At 38.1% G+C, this 27,024-nt stretch overlaps 1 protein-coding gene across 4 annotated transcripts in view; it reads right to left on the bottom strand.

The window, feature by feature from the left end:
* kcnab2a (potassium voltage-gated channel subfamily A regulatory beta subunit 2a) overlaps positions 1-27,024 on the bottom strand; it is a 77,014-nt gene that overhangs the window by 15,857 nt on the left and 34,133 nt on the right. For 3 of the 4 annotated variants that reach the window (XM_056734183.1, XM_056734182.1, XM_056734184.1), the window contains 8 exons: positions 5,843-5,886; positions 5,590-5,627; positions 5,316-5,395; positions 2,779-2,823; positions 2,136-2,180; positions 1,941-1,984; positions 1,422-1,508; positions 844-929 (listed from right to left, as the gene is read on the bottom strand). In XM_056734183.1, the coding sequence (XP_056590161.1) occupies positions 844-929; positions 1,422-1,508; positions 1,941-1,984; positions 2,136-2,180; positions 2,779-2,823; positions 5,316-5,395; positions 5,590-5,627; positions 5,843-5,886 (469 nt within the window). Of the gene's footprint in view, positions 1-843; positions 930-1,421; positions 1,509-1,940; positions 1,985-2,135; positions 2,181-2,778; positions 2,824-5,315; positions 5,396-5,589; positions 5,628-5,842; positions 5,887-14,308; positions 15,072-27,024 lie in introns of those variants that run through there. The other variant, XM_056734181.1, reaches the window with a different exon arrangement.

Below are 27,024 nucleotides of genomic sequence, written 5' to 3'. Positions count from 1 at the left end.
GTTTTTACACATTCTCTGACATAAACTTGGTTTTGGACACTCCATAAACTAAAGTAGGACCCTAGTTATGTAAAAATTATGAATATAAAGAAAACCACCAATTAAACGCAAACTCAATTTGACTGTACAAAGTTGTATTTATAATAAATCAGTTACATAAGAAATGACCAGATTTCTAAAGTTTTCAAGCACTGATTATTGATTTTTTTTTTTTTTTTTTTAAATACTCTTATTTTTATTGTTGATTTGGGCTACAGAGTTTGAAAATTAAAGGAATTTGAAAATAAACTAGAATTTATATCACAAGTAAGTGATTCAATTTCGGTTTTATCACATAAGAAAAACGAATAATCTACGAATTACAAAAAAAAATACTTTCTAAACAGCCAAAACTCATTCCTGACTCATATATGTCAGAGGAAAACCGCATCGTGAAAAATCTTTGACTTTCATTATAAACAGACTTTGAGAAAATACAAAAATGCTTCTTCACGTTGAAAAACATCGCTGCAAAGCGACCGTATTAAAGATCTCTTCAAAGCAGGTTACGCCTCAGCAAGCATAACATTGACAAATAATCGATGAAGACAAACTAAAGTTAAGTGCTCTTCAACATTTCAGTGGTGACGGTGAAACTGTTCTCCTGGCTCAGAATAAACACTTCTGTTTAACATCTTCTATCCACCCTGTGTTTACATCTTCACTGACAGCACCTATTTAAACACAGTCGTCTTTAGATTCATCCTGTGATTCAGTGTTCTTAAAGGAACGTTCAGGAACAAACGTGTGTGCGATTGACGTATTGATTATAGAATGCAAGAAGAAACACTGTCTGTGACTAACCATTATTTCCATAGGACTCCAGCGTGATGTGCCCCAGTACATGGCCATTCCCTGATTGATCACATGGGTCATCGCCCGCACCGTCTCTGCCGATCACATTTAACACATCATGGTGCCAATAGAACGTGGCAGGTTAGGTAAAACAAAACAAGCTAGATGAATGCAGGGAGGGGACGTTTACAAGATAAATAACTTCTGAAATGAGCAGAGGAAGTTTAATCAATATATGTGACACAAAACAAACCATTGTGAGAATTGAAGTGATGTGCTTTATAATGGCGTGAAGAACAGATGGGTACGGAACCCCGAGCTGTTTTTGTTTCAACTATTGAACTGTGTGAACTTTCCAAAGGGCAGTTAGACTAATAAAAGAAGATCGAAGAACGTTTTCCACCCTGACTCGAAAACCTTTGTCAAGATTTAATTCCAGCTTGCGGCCAGAGGAAAAGATCTTGTTACTTAAGTTCAAAAAGTTACCAGCTTGGCACTCAGTAGCAGGCGCCATTTGTTGAAATAAAGTCTTATGTCAGCCTGAGTAAACAATAACAACAGTTCATTTTGGGTAACTTCACACTTACCTTCCATGGGTGTGTTGGGGTCTGGTCTGTTTGCGAACACTACATCCACATATTCTAACTGCAGTCTCTCCAATGATGCCTTTAAACCTGTAGATAAATGTCGTTTAGTACACATGTACACACATACAGTCAGACAAAAAACAAATCAGTCTGATAAATGTTTCATTTAAAAAAAATAAAATTCTGTCTGCATTATTCACCCCCAATTTTTCAAAAACAGTGTGTGTCTCTTTGTTCTGTGGAACACAGAAGAAGATATTTTGAGAAATGTCACCAAAAAATGGCTTTGTGTTCATACAAAGGAAGTTAATTGTTCTTTAGATATTTTGAAGAATGTTGATAACCAAACAACATTGAACCCCATGTTGTTTGGTCGGAATAACATGAGGGTGAATAAATGATGACAGAATTTTCATTTTAGGGTAAACTGTCACTTTGAGTTTAATATCAAGTAATGTGCTATATGTGACTCGTTTTCTCGCTAGCTTATGCAGTTGTGTAATGGTTCGGTTTGCTCACCTTCTATAATGTGTTTTCTAGAAAGTCCTCTCTCTGTCTCTGCTCTAAAACACAGCATTCACAGTTTCCAGTAAATCACAGCACACAAACAATACTTTATAAAAACTTGTAAACAAAATGTTGACCTTATAGAGTTAAGGTTCATACTGACAGAGAGAAAAGGCATTTTTATAGTATAAATAATGTTGTACATACTTTCCACCCCAAAATATTTTTGTTGTAATGACAAAACTGGAGCGTCTGCAAAAAAAAAGAAAATCATTTCAAATGTGGTCAGACATCAAGGAAAAGCTTTTAAAACTCAATTACAAAGTTTCAAAATAATTACCATAGAATAACAGCTTGGGGACAGTATTTTATTTTCAAAGAAACGAACGCGCACACAAACCGGACTGAAAAAGACGTGCGCTCTCCAGAGGTGAGGGCTTGCGTAGCCTGATATTGATGCACTTTGACTAGCGGGATGACTAAACAGCACACAAACGCACACGCTTATTCAGATCTCCTGCAGAGAGCTCAGTTATTTTACATTTCATTATCCGGGCACAGCGAGAGGCGACCCGGCTCTGAATTAAAGCACCTTAACAAGAGCTTTCATTAAACATGCCACGTTTTTTTACACACAAATATCAAGGCATCAACCTCACAACACGTGGACACACGCCACAGTTTCATATTTCTTTATCTAGACGAGACATCTAAAAGCCCCAGCATCAATATTTGATATTTTGCCGTCTGGTGTGCAGTGGCACAATGGCAGTGATCTCGCATGAGTTACCAGGCCGAGATAAGAGATGGCGGAGAGGAAATGAAAAGCCGCAGACGGTAATGAACATACCTCCATCCTTTCTTCTTGATGATGTTTCCCAGCACCAGCTCCGCCCTGTGGCAGAAAACAGATCACTATCGCGCTAATCCCTCATTTTATTGACATCTACAGCCAACACAAATGGCAACCGAGCATTTTCAAGCAGAATAAAATAAATTAAAAAAGTTGAACACGAGCACCTTGAATTTGTTTATTCAAATCCTACATTAACACGGTACAAACGGTGCCCTCACATACTGTAAAAACTGATTGTTCAATCTACATGACAGTTTTCATCCAAGTAAGCGGTTCTTAGTCTGAATGCATGTTTTTTTACATTGACAGCGATAATAACCACCACCTTGCATTTAAAACGCAACATTTACTGAGAATGAAAGCAAACGTTTCGAACTGCGAGGATGTGAATGAATGAAAAAAAGACCTGTGCAACATTAATGGTCCTGAATGTTTTCATGGGCAGGCGGGTGGCTGTAACAGTCTGGAGACTAAAAGGCTCTCTGGCAGACATTAGTGGTGCTTACGGTGATAATTGGGATACGGTGAAGTCTCCCGCTGAACGAGATCTCCCCGAGGTTCCGCAGCAGTCGATTCAATAAACCGCTGTGCTGAAATTCAGCTCGAGTAGTTAAAGCTCCGTAACACCACCACTTTCCTATTACTGCCTCTAATCAATTAAATTGATTCAATATTCAAAAACTGGAATAAAGATCTGGTATGCCTGCATGTGGTGATCAATTTTTCCTTTTTATAAAATAAACGCCAGAAAATACTAGATTCTAGCAAGTCCATCTTATAAACTGTCTTCTTGGGCAATGTGAGTAGAGCGCATCCAGGAGAACAAGCGAGTGAGCACGTGAGCACTGTGCGCTTGTTTTAGCGTGTCAAACCCAGACAGACGTGTTCGGGGGCGTCTGTGTTTTTTTGTTTTTTGTTCGCCTAAGTGTGTGAGGGAAAGAAGCGCTGAACGAGCGGTGACAGGAGTTGGCGCGTACGCTCGCATGCCTTTGTTTCTCGGCACAGCACAAAACGCTTTGGCTTGCAAAAACAACGCGTATTTACGCAGGGGTGTTTGTCTTGTTGCGGCCTACGGGCTTCAGCAGCGGCGCATGGCATTGATCGCAGCATTAGATTCCGCTGGATAAATATAACGGACCTTCCCACTCATCTCACCTCTATCACTGCTAACATCCATCTCTGAGCTAATGACAGACCGCAATCTTCACCTAATTTAAACAGTTTATTTATCAAACATCATGTGTCGGGCGACTTCCTCCTCGTTCAGCACCCAAAAAGGACATTCACATATGGACACACAGTCCTGTAGGGAACAACATGTGAGATTATTCACAGATGTGTTACTATCACAAAGCAAATCTCTTAAGATTGGAAATGCACATCTACACCAACGCTGGTGTCTTCAGAACTTTGTGGGAACATCTAACAAACATCTTATTTGAAGTTAGGAATTTTACTTAACTATTTTTATTTGATGATTAAACATATTGGTGACAGCTCAAAGCCCTTCTATGCGGTAGGATTTATTTAGTGAAAGTGGTATAATCCTACAGATTTAAGTGTTTGCTATTGCTAACAATATTATCGGTATTGTGTTATCGCAGTAGCAAAATTGTCTCAATATTATCGTGGTAACATGACTGTTTGGAATGATAGGTCTTCCGGGCCAAACACAGAGAATATTAGAAAAACAATAGATGTAACCTTTGGCAAGGTCCATCTGGTGCAATTATTTTGTTTTATAAAAGGGATTTTAGGTCATTTGACCCATCTCATACTTTAACTCATACCTCTAAGCAACAGTTATGATTAGAGGATAACGAAAAGTGTACAACACGGATATGTCGGCATTGAGCATTTATCACAAGTTCAACACAAATTCCCATGTAAAACAGAGAACACTTGCTCTATGAGTCCTCACTAAGCTGCCATATCCTTTTTAATTCACCTTTTGAAACGACTTTATGCTTACAACAGCTAAAATAGATAAATGTTACAGATTCACTGTTAAAATGATGTGATCAATAATAAACGACAACAGATGTTTACTTATTTTTTAAAGTTACAGCAACTCGCAAATGTTAAAATGTAAGTTAAAATGATATGTGCAGCCAATTTTTTATACTTAAAATTTAAGGCAACCAGGACTTTTTTACAGCATCCTGGTCATGAATCTTTAGGCATATCATCCCTGTACTTCAGATGTTTTTCGGGAAACAGAAAACCCAGTTACACACGTAAAGGTTGACTAATAATATCGATTTATTGCAAAAAATTTAAATCATGAAATATGGAGATGTAAGATGTAAGAAGGCCATATGTAAGATGTACAGCATGTGTAAGCGTAAAAGTGATGTGTTCGGAAGCAAGCACTATTGATAATTCAATTAAAAGGAATTGTTTCTTTCTTCCAATATTTTCATTATTTATCTAACAAGGCAACAACAATAAAATGAGCATATTTCGACACATGGCCAAACTACGGCTGTATTTTGATGGGGTGGGATAAGTGCTCATTTTGGCTCACTCACTTTCCCGCAGCGTAGACCTCGGCTGTGTCGAACAGATTGATCCCGTTTTCGTACGCCAGAGTCATCAGCTGCTCAGCCATCTGTCACAAAAAGAGGACGGGACTGTCATTCAAGGTCTATTCAATTATTAAAACCTGTACTGTACATTATTCTAACTTCACAATGAAAAACTGCATTGTGCTGCATCCTGGTATGTTCATTTTTCACTTTGAATATCTTTTTTCATTTGGTAATATGACATTACAGAAAAGGAATATTCAAGCTAACATCACACCTCATCTGGGATCTGTCCTCCAAATGTCACCCATGTTCCTGTGAGGAGATCCAGAAAGAGTTTATATGATTATCAGTTCTCAACAAACAGCACTCTTGACTAGACTAGATTCTTCAATAACTAAGTACAGATTACATTAAAGTCTTGCTGAAGAGATCAGAAGACATGATCTTGTATGCTGGAAGCATCTGCTAGCTATCAAAACAATCTTCCCTTGTAATAGCAAGCACTAAAACTGTTTATTATAACTCACCTAATCCAAGACACGAGACTCTCAGGCCAGACTTCCCCAGGTTTCTGAAAAAAGAAAAGGAATTAAAATATAGACAACAGCTAATAGGTTTATCCTGCGTTCTTTCCCCCTTTGTTTTCTCAATAACTCCAATCATTCATAAGCGAGATTCTTAGACCCAGTATATGTGTGTTTGTGTGTGTCTGGGATCAGGGATGATGTAACAAACTGTGGGTAGGAGTACTAAGCATGTATGTGCCTATGTTTCTGTGTGGGTGTCCGTGTTGGATTTAAAGGAGGGGGTGTAACGGTGTTTCATGCATTCTGACTTCTTTACAATGTTATATGTGCCGTCTTTTCATGCTTGACATGGTCAAGTTGGACGTATGAAGTAGTATTTCTGTGCTCAATATACTCCCCAAGCATACGTATAGGTTTCATAAAGTTTTTTCATCATGAGAATCCGTTTCGTGACAACTTTTCTTAGTCCCTAATTCGGGAAATTCTCCTAGAAAAGCACGCCCACGGCGAGGCGAAAGAAATAGCCTGCCCACGCATTAACCGACATTGATAGGAAGACACGATTACCATCAAGATTGGCTGCGCTGTGTCTAGATTGGCTGCGCTGTGGGCCTGCAGCTGCAGCTCATTACTCTTGCCATAGATAGGTTTGAGATGTGTTTGTTTTGTTCACGGCATTTCAGTGATGGATGTTATATAAACGGTGGATGTAACGCTGGATTTGGAGATCGTCTGAAACTGATCGATGGAGCGGTCCCAGCGCTGAAAGATGAAACTAAGTCATATATCTGTGTTTTGTTGGCAAGCAACATGGTTAATTTGGCTCAAAAGACGACTTCCTTGATGCAGAATGGGTTTGACCCAATCCATAAATATCTCTGGGTACTATTAACAAACACTGAGAATCTCTGGATGGAAATATACTGTAGGAAACAACAAAGGGGTCAACAACAAAGAGTTTGGGTGAGTGGAGGGGTGTGAAAACTGTGCAAGGATTTTTGTAGGTAGTTATTTTTGTCTCAAACATATTATATTGTCTTTTCATATTATATTGTGAAACTGAACTTTAAAGTTATAAGAAGACTGTACTGCGTCAAAGTATCATCTAACACAGTTGCTATGGTTACCTCCTCATGTAAACTTCTGTTCACAGGCATATATTTAGTGCCTGATGAGAAAAATGCAATCATTTGACACGTTTTAAAATGTTCCTTGTGAAAGTATGTAGAATTAAACTGATATGACTAAAGATTTTTTTTCTTTTCATCAACTCACCACTCACATGCTGTTCTTGTGTTTAAGCCCACACATGTAAAGTTCAACCCAGCAAACAAACAAAACGCTAATTCTGTCATCATTTATTCACCTTAATGTGGTTCAAAACCTCTATATGTCTCTATATTCTGCAGAACACAAAATAAGATATTCTGAGAACTGTCTCAGTGGTTTGTGTCCATTCAATGGAAGTCATTGTGGTCCAGTATTGTTTATTATGTGTTCTGCAGAATAAATAAAGTCTAACAGGTTTAAAATGACATGAATAAATGATTCAAGAATTTCCATTTTTGGTGAACAATTCCTTTGACAATAATGGCATTTCTGATGAATTATTGACCACAAGTTCATCTCCACCTTACAGCATTTTATTCTCATGAAACAAAGCCACGACAAAACAAACAACATGCTAGGCTGTTTGTAATTCATTCATCCTCCACGTCCTTGATAATATGTACAGTGAGTAAGATCATAGATATGGAGATTGGGAGAGATATTCCACGGTTTGATGTTTGTGACATTAAAAAGATCCTATCATGACTAGTACAGATTAAACCGTGATACTCAACACTACTGCTGTCCACATGGAGAAATGTAAAACTGTGGATGTGTAAAAGTGTCAAGGCTGTTTAAATGACTTTTTTTCAGGCGCTCGCTCTAAAGTAAAAGAGAAAATAATCTGCTATATTCCGAGCCAGTAAACTTTTTATTGTGCTACTGTTACTGTCTTCATTTTGGCTATGTTGTGTTGAATATTTCATGAGTTGGAGATAAATACTTCATGATGGATTGTGGCCCAGACTCTGGCTGAACTGGACCCAGGTGCACGCTGCAGTTTGGGTTAGACAAGAGTCACCGGAGAGTGAGCCAGAGGCCAGTAATGTCATTCGGGTCTTTTAGACAGGTTAATGGTATACAGAAAACACGGAAAGTCAGGTTTGCTTACAAAGCACTCTGTAATGATTCAGGTGGGAAAGCAAAGTTCTTTCAGACCCTTACAGTTCACATCGATTTGTTCTCAGAAGGTCTGAATATTGCATTCTGCATCAGGATTGACATCATGATTTAAAAACACGATAATATCAGAGGAATGACGAAATAGAGATGACATTTTTCCTAAAAACTACATTTTACTATCATTTCCTTATTGGATCCTCATCTCACCTGAAGTTTTTTTTATTTGTTCTTGAAACACAAACACTGATGTCTTTGTCATGAAATAATTTTTAGAGTAAAAGGACAGTTCACCCAAAAATGAAAATTCTGTCATTGTTACTAACCCTCAGATTGTTCCAAACCTGTATAAATGTCTTTGTTCTGATAATCACGAAGGAAGATATTTGGAAGAATGTCAGTAACATAACATCTCATCCCTCATTGACACATTTATTTTCCCAATTATGGCAGTTAAAGGGGGATGAGATCTGTTTGTTAAGTGATTTTTTGGTAAACTATCCCCTCAACTTTACAGAAAAAATTTCTTGTGTGTTCCATCTAAGAAACACAATAATGCAAGTTTGGAACAACACAATGAGGCCATTTTTTTCGGGTGAACTATTTCTTTAAGGCCAAAGTATTGCAGAATGCATCATTTCTTAAAGTATATACAAGGTTGTTGGGTTGCAAAGCTAAAGGTTGGTGCTGTATCGACGCTTTTCAGACACAAATGAGGTCATGGCAGAATTACAGGAATTAACAAATAAATTCTTCCAGATTAAAAACATGCAGTGGAAACTGTGATGAAATACAGTATGTGTGTGCGATTCTTTAAAAGGCACACAGTTCTCTGATGGCTGCCTCGTGCGGATTTGTTCTGTGAAATGTGTTTATGTAAGAGCGATTCAGAGTGTGAGCCTGCCACCTACACCCTGTTCTAAAAGCAGAAGCTCCACCTGAGAAGAGCTTGTGATCCAGTCAGAGAAGTTCCATCTCCAACCCACATCCTTCTCTCTTCTCCACCAACACCATTCCTTTCCAACCTCCAATCTGAGGAACGGCTCACGTTACCAACCTCAGGGTTTATAGATGTAAAGCCAAAATTGGCAAACCAATCACATACAGTATAAGTCAATCCTGACTTAGATTTATTCAACTGACTTAAAGAAAAAATGAAGACTAGTCCAAAGCAGATTTATGCTACAAGCCCCAGTAATAATTCTGATCTAATCACAACTTATTAAAACTATTTATTTGTACTTTTTATACCTAACAATTAAGACATAAGACAGAGTCTCCAAAAACCAGAGAGCCGACAACATAAACAGCATTTTAAAGTATCTTACTGTAGGCCTGTTATTGACACAGACTGTTCTTAAAAAAATCAAAGTAAAAGAAACGTAAATAATACACCATGCATCAGTCTGTGCCGAACTGCTTCACTATTAAAAATGAAAAAATAAGACCACTACAAGATTCTTACTTTTCTTGTAACGAAACGATTGACACGTAGCAATTTAAAGACACTTTCATTCAATTAACAAACATTATTATTTTCTGGGTGTGCTGGCTTTCAAATAATTCAGATTTCTCTCTCTGAATGGCAGCAAACTACTAAAGCAATTTCTAGGCACGCAGATACAATCATCACAATACAAATTAGTCGTGAAATGAATGAATGCGTCTATTTCTGCCCTGCCGGAGAAAATAAATCTATTTCTAGAACACAATACCACAACATTCTGCTGCTGGTGAATATAGATGTTTCTATACGTGAGTCTTAATTAAACCCTATCAGCAGTGCACAGATGAGAGAACACATACGCGCATCCATTGTCAGGTCTCATTCCAGGAAAAACATTACTTATCAGTGTGCACACGCTTTCAATAGAAACGCACGTGTGAGATGAAGCGTTTATTGTGGTATTGTCTTTGTAAATGGTTTTGTTTGCTTCTGGCAAACATTTATCAAGCGTTATTTCATGTGCATGTGTGATTCTGTACTGAAGGTAGTATCAGTTATTTTGAGATCAGTAGTGCAATACAATCTCTCTACAAGCCCACTCTCGACTTTTAAAAAAATGTTTAATACGTAATACGTTCTGTGCCATGATTTCTCTCTCTATCCAGTACTTACAAATGCATTTATCTCAGAACTTACAATTATGTTGCAATTTTCGTGCATGCTATTTGAGTGAATGGCATATCATACACGTGTCTACATATTTATACAGCACAGACGGACTGTCATTAAGTAGCTGCAACACTGATTTTTACAGGCAAACCTTCAAATTACAGATTCTTGAAAACACTATTTGGGTAATTGACAAATAAACCATACGTTTCTACCATACTATGGTGTGACATTTAGAATTTTTATTTATTTATTTATTATTATCTCTTAAGCCTATCTCTCTATCTAGATGAAAGTTATATGCTGTGTTTGACAAAAAAAAACCCATAAAGATAAATCTTTAATATCAATATACACTCCAGAACAAAATCTTAAGACCGGGGGAAACATTACAAGTATTCACATTTCTCGTTGGTGGATTGTAACCGGGTTGTAAGTTCTGCTTCAACTTTTGATCAGCTGATGAACAGCCTGTTTGAGTTTAAATTAAGTTTTCTGTAAATTGCCGACTCTCTGTTTTTTGTCTCTCGCTCCTGTTTCTTGTTTTGGCATTTTAAAGCAGTACTTACAGCCTGGTTACGATCCACCAGCGAGAAATGCGAATACTTGTAATGTTTCTTGTAAAGATTTTGTTCAGGAGTTTATGACCTGCATATGGTTCAATTACAATCAATTCTACTACTGCCAAATCTGACGCCATGCTATAAATCTGGCAATTTCACAAAGAATTTGTGACATGACAGGGTATATGAAATACTGAAAATAAATTAAGAGGAAATCTAATGAAGTTTAAGAGTTCGTACAGCAACCATACTGTATGTCTGTCTAATGGTTTGAAATTAATTTCTTAAAATAAGGTTAACACGGTTAATTTATCTTCTACAACACACTTCTATTTCTCTTATAAACTTTGATTCAAACCTACCTTAACTTTTGTCAAGTCAATTTTTTAAGCAAAGGTTAGGGAGCACACGTAAGCGAGAGACTTTAATCCATTCACACATTTTCCTAAACCTATTTATTATTTAGCAGAATAAAAGATCTAAATAAAAAGGCCTCCATTGTGAAGCTTTTCCACTAAATCATTAATTCAATCCTCACTGGAATCATTTAATCTGTCCCCGGAGCTAAACTGAAGCATCTCACAGATAGCGGAAAAGATAAGGCCATGTCAAGCTGGCTCAATCTACCGGACAGCGACATTCCCAATTCCACACTCACCGATAAAATGCCTTGGTCAGTCCGCGGAGAGAGAGCCGAGTAATACTGCAGAAGATGGATCGGAGGAAGATGATGGCTAATTGAAAGCCCTCCTCCATCCCCATCTCTTTACAAAAGCCTTCTGTCTGCTTCCATTCAGCGGTGCAGAATGAGATTTTGATTGTGTCATGATTCCGCTATCATATTATCTTTATTCTTATTCTTGCAGCGGAGTCATGACTAAGTCTAGGGTTTTGTGTGAGAAGGACATGGCATGGCTTAGATATTGGCTGTCATGCGCCTTCTCGTGTCTCGTCTATGGCCCCGCCCCTCTCGTCTCCTCGTTAGCTTCCCTTGAGTGTTTTATTACCCACACCTGCCTATTGTAATTATCCTTTGTTCGTCTCCCCATTTAATGCCCTGGTATTCTCTGTCTTGTAACTTTGCTCGTCTGTACTGCTGTACCCAGGATTTATACATACGCTGTGTCCCAGCGTTTCTGCTCCAGCACTCTGTTCCTGAGAGTTTTTGTTACAGTTTGTTACCCTACGTGAGTTTTTCGTTCCTGTTTGGCTGTCTTTGTTTATCCCCTGTATTTTACCCCATTGTGGGTTTTTGTTTTGTTTATTAAAATCTTTTGTTACCCCGTACCGCTGCCTGCATTTGGGTTCTCCTCTATCACCACACATTTCGTGACAGATTGGAAGTGACCAAAGAAAAGTACACTAGGTAAGACAAAGCTGCCAGCGTGAATACCGGGAAAACACGACTAGTAGTTTTTTACCCCTTGGAGAGTGAAAACTCATCATAGCGCAAAGTTCACAATAACATGGCATCACCTATCTTTTACTTTTTTGTTGCCTAGAAGCTTCTTATTTACATTAGCCTGGCAAATTAAAAGTGGTCAGTGATGCAACTTCCTGTGAAGAACTATCAGTGCAATAGTGCAATTCTGCAAGCAACAGCTCAAGGGGTTTAATAGGAAACATCACTGAAACTCACACTGACAAGAGTGCAGTAAATCCACAGCGCTTGCTTCTGGGTGGATGGACAGTGCTCTCAAATACACGCACACAGACACACAAAAACACACACACACACACACACACACACACACACACAATCACACACAAAGAAACACTCCAAAGAACTCAAAAGCACTGCCCATGGCCTCTATACACATAAACACGGGACTCTTCCTATCATAGTATGTATGAAAGAACACATTCACCGTGTCACAGGCTTTTGTATCTTCTGGCAGAGTCCGCTCTGAGCATCATTAGAGAAGTTCACCTCTGAGCAATGTTCTAGTTTGTCCACACAGACACACATCCACTATCAGAAGATGAGATACCGCTCTTGCAGTCAATATGGTGAGCTTCTTACAGCCTGAAGGACCTTTGAAAATTGGCACAGGGGGCTCAGATCTCTCGGAAAGACTACAGAAGGTCCTGCTATCAAATATGGTTCACCTCGCAGAAATACAGCAAGAGCAATTTGGTGCAGTGAGCAAGTGAAGATACTTTTTGGTTAGAAAGTAAAGAATAGTTCACCGAAAAATAAATGCATTTGTTCATTCATTCTCATTTCTTTCGTGATTGTTTTTTCTCACTTTATAGAACAGAGGCAGAACATTTTTCAGTAAAAGATGGAGAATCTTTCTGTTTCGAATTCTCATTGTGCCCATCAAGAAAAGCAATACCTACACAATAGTTTAATGTCAGAAAGAGTCCAAAACCAGACATTTTTCACAGTTTAATTCCTACTTTAAGAGAGTTAAAAATGACATTATGTTTCAATTCAAATTTATCCAAAAGCCAGACGCTTTTATCCAAAGTGATTTGCAGAGCATTTCAGGTTTACGCTGTATCAGTATTCATGTTTCTTGACCCATGACCTTACCCTAAATGAGCTCCAGCAAAAGCAACATTAATGTTTTAATACAAATATATCTGTGAACTATTCCTTCGGATATCCTTTAAAACAAAGACAAAGCTTCAATTATCAAATAACAAAAAAAGACTGGATGCATAAATGAAATGAACTAGATCTAGCTAACTTCAACTCCTACTGAAGTGATTTTAAGCTTGACATAAATTGGAGCCTCTGACAACAAAATCGCTTCACTGCGACCCTGATATGGAAGAAACGATCAAACGCCTCCGTTAAGAGACGTTGTTAGAATATTTCTGCAAATGTACAAGAAAGCTGAAAGCTATCTGCCCTTGCTTTTCACCAGTCATTATGCAAATGAACAAATACTTTTTGCATGTATGTTGCTAACTGATGCAGATACAGTGAAGTTATATTATTTTGCACCACATTCATTGGAATGTAAAAGAATAAATATAAAAGTGAATTCAAATTAGAGAATGTTACATAATACATATGCTTTAGATATTGTCTTTCAAATGGACGGTTAAGTACATTTTACAATAGCATATCCACAAAAAGTACTGTATGTGTTATTTCCAGAGTTATTTGCTCTAAATAAGCTCTTGTTTCCATGCATAAGCATTACAGGAATATGAATATAGATTGCCAGAGGCACAATTGAGTTACTATGATTAAGAAAAACAATGACCATTATTCTCAGACAGTTAAAACTGGATTATCTCAACCATTTGAAGAGTAACAGTTCAATTTACGGGGGGAAATTTCATTATATGCAATGAAGCCACTTTGTAAAAATGGAAAAATATATATAGAGACAAGAAGATGTCAATTATTATGATATTGATCCTGACAGGACCGTTCAACATTTTCCATGCTAGTACCATGAAATGTCATTACTTACATTTCAACGTAAAATCGAACATAATTTAAATGAATACTGTGCACATCATTTTGCAGAATTATCACAAACACATTTAAGTTTGAAAATGTATGACACTCCACAATAAAGGCAGATATTTTCCTACCTATATTTCATGCCAGTTCTAATGCTCTGGTCGCTTGTAGTGGGCACGCTTTGGACGGACAGCTGACCGAGGCTCCGGGCCACCATAGCCACGGCTTTGAACTTGCTCCGGGTGCCCGTGTTTGGACTGTTGGCGTTTTGTCGATTGAGTCTATCGTCCGTGCTACGGCTCATGGACCGATGGTCCGTGCACACAAATGAAACCTGCATTGTGACTGAAGAGCTTTCACAAAAAACCTCACCTGAAGAGCACAGTCCTCAAAATGTGCACAATTAAAACAATTTGCTTGAAAACGCAAAGTTAAAAGCACTTCTCAAAAGTTTCTCAGTGGACTTGAATCCTGTTTGCTTCAGTCGGAGCGCTCACTGAGAGGTGGGGAAGGACCGGGAGAACTGATCCGCTGTAGCCGTACTCGACCGTCTCCAGAGCGACCCACAAATCCCATATCATTGCTGTCCCAACCGGCACATGAAGTTCACAGTTCGATTATCATCTAGTTTGCTGCTCAGGAACTCCATGCCACATACAGCTAGATTTTCCACAAAATGTCCACAGAAAGGCAGGATCTCAATTTTTACTTCCAAGTTCAGCACTCTCTCTTTGCAATCCTTCTTTCAACCCTGATCACAGACACAGCTGTTTTTACATTTCTCAGCTCACAGCGTCAGGTCTGTTGCATGAAAGTGTCGGCACACGATGCGCAATGTATTCAAACAGACTGATGCATCAATAAACAGTTTGTCTTCTCATGTCGTGATGCCTAACATTTACTCCTGCTGCTCCTCCTTAGCACAGATTAAACTTACTAGCGCATCCACAGCGCAAGACACAAAGAGGCAGAGCGTGAGCGAGCACGAGAGGGTGGGAGGGGCAAACCGAGCTGAGGAGAGTATAAATCGACACAGCATGAGAGAGAAAGGGTGTTTCCTCTTATTTGTATTATTTGATTTTATTTGTGCAGTTTTATGGGGAAAATCACGCTTACTAGTGTTCATACTTGATTTGAACGTAAATAAAAATTCTGTCATCGTTTATTTACCCTCATGTGGTAATAACATGTATACGACTTCTGTGTAACACAAAGGAGATATTTTGAGAAATGTCTCTTTGATTTGGACCACTAAGCATCTACCTAGCAACCACCCAGAACAACACAGCAACCACAAAGCAACATCATATAAGCCAAACAGCGCATCCTATAATAGGAACCACATAGCTACATACTCCAACCATTTTAAAACACCCAAGCATGCACTAGGGATGGGCATTTTGAATCATGTTTCATTTCGTGTACCGGACAGGTTTGAAAAAAGAATACTCGATATATAGGGTGTGTCCCTCATGGTGAAAATGAAAATATTTGAATTATAATGAATAGAACCCATTACAAACAGAAATTCTGTGTCCACTGGATGCAGCTCGAAAAGACGCAACAAACGTGTTGTTCGGTTTCATTTTGCTTTCGCATCAGACAGAGTGTAAGATAATATCAAACGTGCAGTAGATTTGGATGTTTTTTATGCAGCTTGGGTCTGCACATTTTGCACTTGACGGTATTTTCGTCAAGTTTATCAAAGTGAAACCAGGCATCGCTGTGCACTTTCACTTTCCGGACTTGACTCTGAATTCTTGACTCTGAAATCTCGCAACCAATCAAATCTCTGGGTACCTTTGGAAATTCCATCATATCCAATGAGAAAGATTCTTGGTTACACTTTCCTTGATGCATGTATATATGATGCATAATAAAAGTAGTTTTAAAGCATTGTAATGCAGCTTTTAATACATTGTAATGTCTTAATGTCTTATTATGTATAATTCTACACATAATGCATTACAACACACATTATGATGATTTATAATGCATTTTACCCTGCAATAACCCTTTATAATGCATTATACATATATGCTTCAAGGTCTTTTTTTAATGTATCTACCGACACAAACAGTCTATGTTTTCATCATAGATTGTCGCTGTCACGTCCCTAGCATGCACATAGCAACACCCTAGAAACCGGCCAGGACACCCTATCAACCACACACATTTTAAAACACTCTGTACACTAATTGCACCCCAGAAAACCATATTTAAATCCTGTTTAATTTCACATTCTATCATTCTGTTTATTAACTTAGTAGTATAAATTTATATTTTCATAATAAGTACTTTATTTATAGTTTTTTATGTGCAAGACATTAACACTATTTTTAAATGCTTGGAAATTGAAACACACAGTTTTTGTCATGCCAATTAAATACACATAAATGAAAATCAACGGAGCAATGTAATTGAAAGAGAAATAGTCCAAGACAGGAGATGGTTCACAGCTCGCAGCTGTTTTCGCTCTAGCAGCTTGTGTGTTATTAGGTATCCATACTGACTGGAAGCTATTGACTATCAACACAAGAATAAAAGCGTGCTGGTGAAAGAATAACAAACACAATTTAGCCCAGCGCACGGCAGGATCCGTCATACAAGAGGGCATGTGTAAAATATTCATTATGCAATTTGATCTTTCTGAATGTGTATCAAAGCCACTGGAGGATGGAGCACATTACAGCAAAACTGCTTAATCTGTATAGTCACCCTCCTGGCATCCTTTCTGCCCGAGCCTTCCTGCACACAGGGGAATACGTCAACCCAACTATTACCTCAAAATGACAGCAATTCCCTTAACCCTTCATTACACTGTGCGGTTTTCACACCTCGCGTAACTTTTGAAAATTTGACATAATTGTCCAATTACGTCAGCATCGGCATGGCTTCTAATGTGGTGGATGACAGGAAGCCCACATAAGCAGCCAATTATGTGGGGTAAAGAGATCAATGCAGACAGGAACTGAATGGGGAACCTGGATCCGAAACTAATATTGGGAGATCAAGGGAAATTTAGCTATAATTGGGGTCTGCACAAGATTGGACAGACAGTTGTGATGGTGCATGCTTTTACAGTAATGAAATAATGTCCGTAAGTGCTGTTGGGGTCACACTTTCCAATTTTTATTTAGTAAACTGAATAACGACTGGACATAAATAATTCTTTTTTGTACATGGTTCATTTCAATGGTTAATTTAAAACACTTTACAATTTTCGTGAAACTTATAAACAGTAAAGACGTTGCTAAATGGTCCAGTGTGGAATTCTTTGCATTATCAATTGACAGAAATGCAATATAATGTGCATAACTATGTGTTCAGAGGAGTGAAGACCTTACATAATGAAGCATTATGTTGTTATTACATTAGAATGAGCATGACAGCGAGGGTCCCCTTGCCTGGAATTCTCCATGTTGTTTCTACAGTAGCCCTTAACGGACAAACTTCTCTACAGAACGCGTTTCGTGAATATGTTATCTCCTTCAGCAAAGAAGCGAAAACATGACGACATCTTAGTCTTGTAAAATCTGCCATAGTGCTTTGAACGGGAGGGGTGGAGTGAGCCGTTGGTTGCAATTTGCAAGCTTCCCGCTAGATGGCGCTAAAATCTCCACATTGCTCCTTTAAAAAGCCAAACGAACAGTTTTTCTCGATTGGTTAGACACATTTCTTGAAATTATGCCTCGTATTCTCAAAACAATAAAAACAAATCCATAACATCTCACCCAATTCCCCAAACATCCTATTTTTCAGGTCAAAATGAAGCTCTCTAATCAAAACCATTCAAACTTGCTGAAAAAAACAACTTTTCATGCGGATATGACACACAAGCCCTCAAAATCACCTACACTGCAAATCAGTCTTAGACACTGGTGAGATCAATTCAAAACACTGTTACTAAAACCTCTTATCGAGATTCAAGAATAATTTGACAGCTTAGTTTTTATTAGAATATACAACATAAACGAGTGCAGATTGAGCAAAATGCAAGAATGAGCTTTAGGAAAAAACAAAAATAAAACATTACACTGAGGTAAAGTAGATGAAAAAAATCTTAAGACAAGAAAAGTTCAAAAACCAAAGAACAATATGAACTGGTCATGCAACACAATACAGTACACAACTGCACAAATAACATTTACATTCAGGCATTCAGGCGACTTACAGAGAAGATGAAGGAAACAATACCGTGAAGCGATTTGTCAATAGGAGGAAATTTTAAAAAATATGGCATCCTCTGCATCTTTGGCCCAATTTCGGAAAAGTATTCCGTAATTTCTGCAAAAATACAGAACAGGTAAAAAAGGGTGTTCACGTGCTACACTTTACTGGATACAGAATAGTGAAATTTCTCTCATATAAAGTGTGTACTGTGATTATACTGTATGTGTACAGTAAGTAACATAAAGCCCAGTAGATGATTCTAGGATGTACAACTACCTGTGCTCCTATTGATATTATTCTGATTGGTGTGTCATCAGTTTTAACACTGAATGTTTACTGATGGATAAATGTGTGCTATCTGAGTTTACATCATGATACTTCAGTTCATTATATTGCGTGTTTGTGTTTTCTGAATGAGAACATGGTTAAACCTTTGCAAATTGAGGTTGTTTGTGTGGGGGTTTGTACAAGTTGGTGTATTGTTCTGAGAATGTGTTTATAGTTGTCAGAAAATGGTGAATTGTTTCATGAATTGTGTGTTAGCAATCGATAAAACTGTAATATTTACAGGCATATCTTCTTTATGTGAACTAAATAATCTGTAATAAAAATAAAACTTCTCAAAGTTCCCTTTAAATCTTGATTGAAGTCTTCTTTACAAATCAATTGTAAATAAAAGTATATTACATTATTGAAAAACATCCACATATTTTGGTTAGCACTTCTATGTATGGCCAAATACCTCCAACAAGACAACGCTTTTCTATTAGAACTATATATCACAAACTATCTTGTGATACAAGACGCACGGAGATGTATCTCGTTTCAATACGTCCTCACAAATAACAAAATTATAATTGGATCATGACTGAAACTATGCGAGAGGGACCTTGAGAATGCGTGGGTTCAATTTCACAATTTCACTTCAGGTATCACTTGTTTATTACAAAAGCATCTTGGACTGCAATAAAGACACTAGCCTCCCTTGAAAGTGGCCAAGACATAAAATAAAGGCAAAATAAATATATAAAGCTATGGATGCAAGGATAAAGTATCGCTAGATATTGAGATGTGATTGTACTGGCACAGTCCTGGAACATGTACCTACATAAAAACACACATACTGTATACAAAACACATATTGGTTGGAGGGTGGCTTCTTAAAGTCTGTTGGCAAACTTTGCATCCAAAGACCTCTTCTTTATCCACAGTTTAGGTTAAGGAGGGATGGGTCAGGTGGGTTTGAAGGAGGCTCGCATGCCACACTCGTTCAACCTCAGCCGGCAATTCTGTCACCCGTGTGTAACCCTGAACGATGCAGAACTCGTGAAGCAGAGCAAGAGGCTTTGTCAATGTCAGCTTCTTTTACGATCAAACAGTAAGGACAGAACTCTGTGTGTGCGTACGCTCATGGCCGCCAACACATCCCAAACCTCTTCAACAGTATATACATATTTTTAAACATTAATGGTCTGTTTGTGATACAAATCTTTTGACTATGTTGAAAGCAAATGCCACGATCCGACATGCTCCGTAGCGTCAGCTGGAGTGACACAATACGCAAGTATCATATCAACCGAACAAGCCTCGTTTTGTCATATTGTGTATGTGAACGTACAGTACCACGGTGAAACCCACATCAGTGTCACACAACCCTCCGCAGATGAGCACAGCCATCTGGGAAGCGGCTCGCTTTAAGTACTTGTATTTTGACCTGTATGTGGGTTCTTGTTGCCAAGTAACAAGCGATTCATAACCACCATGCTTCACTAAGCAGATCGATTCACCGGGCCGGTTGATATTGGTTCATGATTCGGTAAAATGTAAAAGAGGAAGATCGATGAGAGTGCGACAACCAGTCACAATAACCCAGAGAGTTTCATCAATGCAAGACATATTTTGTCAGTTTGCCAATTTAAAGTCTTCTTCCTACACTGACTGGTCACGGTCCTTGTGAATTTGAGAAGGCGGATGTGCAATCGCTATGGCAACTGAAGTTTCATCCACATTATGTCCAAGGATGACTTTCTGGACCAGACCGTGAACGATGATTCTAAACTACATGATTGAATTTGGTTTTGCGTTTGGGTTTAAAACTTTACACATAACTCTTTACAGGAATCTGCGATAAAACAATTCAAACTTCAAGCATGAAACCTCACAAAAGAGGGACACGTGTTCAAATACAGTATGACGAATTTGTGTCTAATAAATTTACCCAAATAATACATTCTGCTTAATTCATTTTGATAGATTCAAATCCATTCCACCAGATGTTTCCCCTAAAACCTGTTCAAAAAATGTGGAAAAAGTCAGCAGATTCTGTCTGAGACGGGTTAAAACAACATTAAACAGCAACCGATAATGACATTTAAGCATTTTCATTGTCATCACCAACTACACTTTCTCGTGTGGAACGCTGAATGGCAGAAAGCAATTGCTTTTTGATTAAAGCCAAACAGAAACAGCTGAGCAAAACATCATGAAAACTTGAAATCCATGCATTCGTGTGTCGTTTTGTTGATGCTCGCCGTAATTGCATTCTTTGCTGTCACGCTGAATATTCCCTGATGGACTATTCCGATATCCTGCACACACTTTAGTTTTAAAAGAGACCTGCAGATGGAGAATTGCCATTTGTTGGCAGGCAATACGACATATCACAACACCCTAACAAACACAGGAATGCAGAAAAAGCCATTATGTAAATCAATCTAATCACACTTAACCAACAGCTGCTACACACACATCTGTGCTACACACTGCTGTGATAGAGAGAATATAATAAAACAGAGAATTTACCCTGGAGATGTGTATCTATACTGACAGACAAAGTGTAAACAACTGTAGATGTAATGATTCTTAAAGGAACTGAATATATATACTTTGTGTGTAATGTATAGTGTTTTTATAAAGAGGAAAAACATGTACAAATAAAGCACTTCAGCAAGTAAATTTAGTTGTTAACACACCACATTTTCTGTTAAAAATGCATAAAATCAAGTTGTAAAATTGCCAAAATCTAACTGGGGCTTCTTTAAAGGTAACTGATATAATTCCTCAAAAATTCTAACAGCGTTGATATGATGTTGCCATACATATATAAATACAACAGTGGTCAGTTGACTTCAAGTTCTCACAGCTCGTAAATCATGAGGTCCTAAAGCTTTCCTCAACCAAGCGCTTTTCTATTACACAGTCCGACTCCACTTCTCTTCAGAAACGCTGCCACAGCATCCTGTCAAATGAGACATACTGCAGCTCGGGTCAGCAACATGACAACTGTCATTTCACATTCACTTACACAACTTTAAGAACTCACACAACTCAAAACCCATGCCTGTGACGATCCGACTTATTTACAGTTAAAAAAAATCTATTCAGTTTAGTTACTCAGCATGAATGCTGTGCACTGTATGATATTTTTCTGTACACAAAATAACAGAACACTTAAATTGCCAAAATATGCATTAATTTTATTCAATTGTCCCAATATTTCTGCTGAAACTTCAATAAATATAATGAATAAATAATGTGGTTATGACTATTCTAAATAATCTCTTAATTTTTTTACTTCTTTTTAAATCCAGCCAGCTCCTTCTATAGCTGTGCTCATGGCAAAAGACAGATTATAATATTAAAAATGCGACAAGTGAAAATGACTCAAAACAGTAAAACATCAGGTTACTCTTTAGAAAAGCTTGCTCTACTGTTTCAAGCTATTCAGAAGTCGATACTCCGATGTCACCGTCTCAGCAGCTGTAATTAAGAGCTCAACTTCAGCTTATCTTCAAAATCTACCGAGCTCCTCAAATCTATCAGTTTCCTTCTGGACTTGTTCCTTCACACACAGCGCTGACAGAACAATATCCGGTTCTTGCTATGAAGAGAGGGATACAGCTACAGCTATTACTGCTTGCTGATAATCACATTGCCAGGAATTTACTCAGAATGATTTAGAAAAATATGAAGCCCACATGCATGTTCAGATTCACATAGAAGAAATGGGAAATAGCTTGCATGATAAACTGCTAGAATAGATGTTAACATCCACAAACGAGGTGTCATTTCCACAGGTGGTCCGTAATTGCTTACTGACAGACCCTATCCATCACTGTTAGACCCACTGACATCTCCAGAAAGCGTGTGATGACGGAAGAATTGTGACAGAGGTCCCTCACCTGCAACACTTTTGTCTTTTTCTGGAGAGGCAGGGTTTCACAATTTTGCCAGAAGGCTTGAATCAATCACACCAAAACAAATCGAATCACCTGACATGTGGAGACCCCATTAACAAGACTCGAACCAGACAAATCCAAAAATGACAGGAAGAGAAACTGGCGGTCAGCAACAAATTTGATTGTCTCCCGAAACAATGAGTCTCAATAAGAATCACACTAATGCACAAAGATGACTCACACAGAGGTCTCAAATATTTTTCTCTAAATGTAGAAGCGAACGCTTTACGAATCAATTGTTTCTGTATCTTATAACAAGGCACCGAGGGATCGCTGCAGTCAGCAATGCTTCAGAGAGATAATCAGCCCTCAGCCTCAAAATCCACGCTACCACGCATGGGCGAAAAATGGGAGATCAGAAGTACAGTTAAGACTGAATTCCCCCGGGTTTGTCACAGGACACTTTGCCACTAAACCAATGTTACATCACTAGACTTGTTATATTCAGTACAATGTCTTCTGAGCCTCTACACCTATGAAAACAAAGATAAGACTAATCAGATTTTTTAACATGTGGATGTAAAACGTGAAAACTATAAAACGGGCAAAAAATACTAAGCACAAATTCTGATGGGTCGTAGCATCATAAAAGCAAATGCTTTTCCAACAACACAGATCACCTTACTGTTGCAAGAACATGGCAAAACTCTGGCAATTGCCTCAAAAACAAGATAATACGTTTAAATTCCCACTTATATCATTCTTAAAATAATTTAAATCTCCGATAACTCTAATGGGATCATAAATCTTAATGTACTGTAATGTAATAAAACACTTGTAAATGACAAGAGAATAAGGTGCTCATCAGATAAACTCAAAGCCTGTCCATTGATGTTTGTCTTGTTAAGCATGTCAGGTTATCTCAGGATCATGACGTTAGGAAAGATCTGGGGAAGTCCTTTTACATAATGCTCCCATATTGATGTGGACTGAGGGAAATTATTTCCCTGACGTAAGCTGCCCCCCACATCTTAAAACTGTGCGGAAATGTATTTTTTGTTCAAAAGTGTGGGCCTTTTGTGAACTTCTCAGGGATGAGAAGGGATCGGTTTTAGGACCCTTGCTTTTCTCCATATACATGCTGCCCCTCGGCAACATTATTAGAAAACATGGAATTAGCTTCCACTGTTATGCAGATGATACTCAGCTATATATCTCATCAAGACCAGATGATTCCTTTAAGCTATCCAAACTGGCAGAGTGCATCGAGGACATAAAACATTGGATGACTAGTAATTTCCTCCTTTTAAACTCTAGCAAAACAGAAATATTACTTGTAGCACCAAAATTAAGTAAACCGAATATCTCCGATTACAGCCTGCAAATTGAAAGCTGCACTGTTACTCCAACAAATACAGTTAAAGACCTAGGCGTTATATTAGACGGCAACCTGTCATTTAAAAATCACATCTCAAATATCACAAAAACAGCCTTCTTCCACCTTAGAAATGTTGCCAAATTACGAAATAGTTTCTGTGTTGCAGACGCAGAAAAGCTTATTCATGCATTTGTGACCTCACGGCTTGACTATTGTAATGCTCTACTTAGTGGTTGTCCTGTATCATCGATAAACAAACTACAGTTAGTTCAGAATGCAGCTGCCAGAGTTCTTACTAGGTCAAGAAAATACGATCACATAACCCCAGTTTTATCATCGCTTCACTGGCTACCCATTAAGTATCGCATTGATTTTAAAATTATTTTAATTACTTACAAAGCCCTGAACGGTTTAGCACCTACTTACTTAACCGAGCTTTTATCACGTTACAACCCATCACGCTCGCTGAGATCTCAAAACTTAGGACTTTTGACAATACCTAGAATAACAAAATCCACCAAAGGTGGACGAGCTTTCTCATACGTAGCACCTAAACTCTGGAATAGCCTTCCTGATACTATTCGAGGGTCAGACACACTCTCCCAATTTAAATCTAGATTAAAGACACATCTTTTCAGCCAAGCTTTCACTTAATGCATAGTTAATGAACAGCAGCTACGCTAATTATTCTATTTATTCTCTTTCCGCCTCTGCCTCGGGATGCCCATCCCGAGGTAGGAAGAAGTTCCACCATGTCCAGACGACCGACAGATGCCCATCCCCAATTTGAGATTACACCAGACCAGATACAGCTGCAGACTGACTGACCATCCCAGCTCCATCTAAGGCAATTCCACCAGCTGCCAAGAGAAATATGACCATCGGACCATCCCAGCTCAGACCACTACATCCCCAACCAAGAGCAAAGACGGACTATTTGTCTTATTAATGCTGAAGTTACAATATTTGGTATTAAATGCTAAACTAAAATCACATGTCACCAGTCTGAGTGCAGCTATGACACGTCAGAGGGGATCTGGCCCTCCCGGTTGAGCCTGGTTTCTCCCGAGGTTTTTTTCTCCATTAATCAATCATTGGAGTTTGGGTTCCTCGCCACAGCAGGGCAGTGTTGGCCTGCTCACCGGGAGACTGCATTCATTCATTTATTTATTTATTTATTTAGAAATTAGATGTTATTTATTAGAATGAACTTACTCGTTGTATAAATACCATGCACTGTGCTGTGTTTTAACTTTTCTGTTTTTCCTGTTTGCCCTTGTAAAGCTGCTTTGAAACAATACACATTGTGAAAAGCGCTATATAAATAAACTTGAATTGAATTGAATTGAACTTCTGCTGCTAAGGCTGGTATCTCTTATTATTGTCTCCAAAGCTGCTTTGGTTATATGGCTTGAATGTCCCCTCTTGAAACAAAGACTATGTCAAAAAGCAGTATAAGACAGTAATTCAATGTTTACAATAAACATTTCTTGAGTCATTTTCACAAAATGTCAGCCTGGATAACTATAGATATTAACCTTAGAAGCCTCACACAGCGCTGCCATGACCGCAAACATGATTAGGGGCAATCGTAGCCTAATGGTTAGAGAGTCGGACTCGTGACCAAAAGATTACCGGTTCGATCCTCAGGGCTGGCGGGTAACGATTGCGGTGCCCTTGAGCAAGGCACCTAACCCCTACATGCTCCGCGGGCGCTGCGGTGATAGTGCGTGCGTGTGCCACTTGCTGTGCGTGTGCTCACTAATCACTGGATGGGTTAAATGCAGAGGTCACATTTCGGGTATGGGTCACCATACCTGACGAATTGGTCACTTTCATGATCTGATGGCACGCCACTCCCCATTAGCCATGACCAAAGCAATAATGGGTATATCATCTGTCTGTTGAACACAGCAACACTTCTGACATCCATTATATTCAGTGGTTATAGTGTCCATTAGGATTTCTTAAAAAAAAACAATGAAAATAAAGTAAAGAGAAACACAAATACAGTGTTCACAGCACAGCCTATATATAATTTTTGTTGTTTAACTATTTTGTTGAATCAGCAAAGATAGATCCACTCATTTCTCAAGCACATTTCCGAACAAAATTAGGAATCATAAAGGGCATAACAATTATATCCTGCAAACACAGCATTATTTCCTGACATCCAAAAGGAACTGTATAATCACACAAATTATACATCTCCACACATTCCTACTGAAAGATAAAAAATCTGGAACAACATGAGCTATCTCCACACGGTTTGACAACATCTGCAGTTATTTTATGCTAATAGGGATCATCTCTTTCTGTGGCACATGTGCAATTGTTGTTAGCTTTGTCATTTTGAGTGTTCAGCTCTGTGCATAGACTGACACCTGGTGTCTCAAGAAGTACATGCAGGACACATCATAAAAATCGAACAAATATACATTTGTATTCCTGTAGACGATGATAGACTATGTGCTGCTCCTGTAAACATCCATGACATTTTAGATTAACTTCCAGAGTATGTCATGGATATTTTAAAATCAATATTCAACAGTTTGTTTGGGTAATTTCTCAAACTGAGACATCTGACCTGATCATGGACGTCACACTGATTAACTTCACGCATCATCCATCAATGTCCTGAAATGATGTCAGAAAGCTAATGTCTGAGAGATAGAGAGATAGAGAGAGAGAGAAAGAGAGAGCGAGCATGTCTTTTGTCTTTACAGAACAGGATCACCATCTAGTGTTTGTTTGTGGTCATTACAACCTGACAATTTGTTGATTTAATTTGACAATGATTTAGAAGGGCCATTGCAGAGGAAATGATATAGTGAATTACAGGTAAACCAAGAAAAGAGACAGTGTCAAATTATTTACTACAAATTCCCGAAAATCATAAAATAAAATAATTGTCCATATTCTTTAAACTTTTAATAATACTAATTATAAATAGGAATGGTTTTATGGCACACAATTAGAATTGTCCAACAAGATATATGTTGTTTACTTTCCTAAAGGCAATGACTTGCCTAAAAGAAAAATCCTAAAAGTTTTTTAGGATTTGACTCTAATTAAATGAGACGATGAGTTCCAGAATATTTATTTTCCAGGAAATTCT

This window comes from Triplophysa dalaica, chromosome 21 (assembly GCF_015846415.1).
Source record: "Triplophysa dalaica isolate WHDGS20190420 chromosome 21, ASM1584641v1, whole genome shotgun sequence".
Taxonomy (NCBI): Eukaryota; Metazoa; Chordata; class Actinopteri; order Cypriniformes; family Nemacheilidae; genus Triplophysa; species Triplophysa dalaica.
The sequence above is the reverse complement of the archived record's forward strand: the minus strand, read 5'-3'. Positions and strand labels throughout refer to the sequence as shown.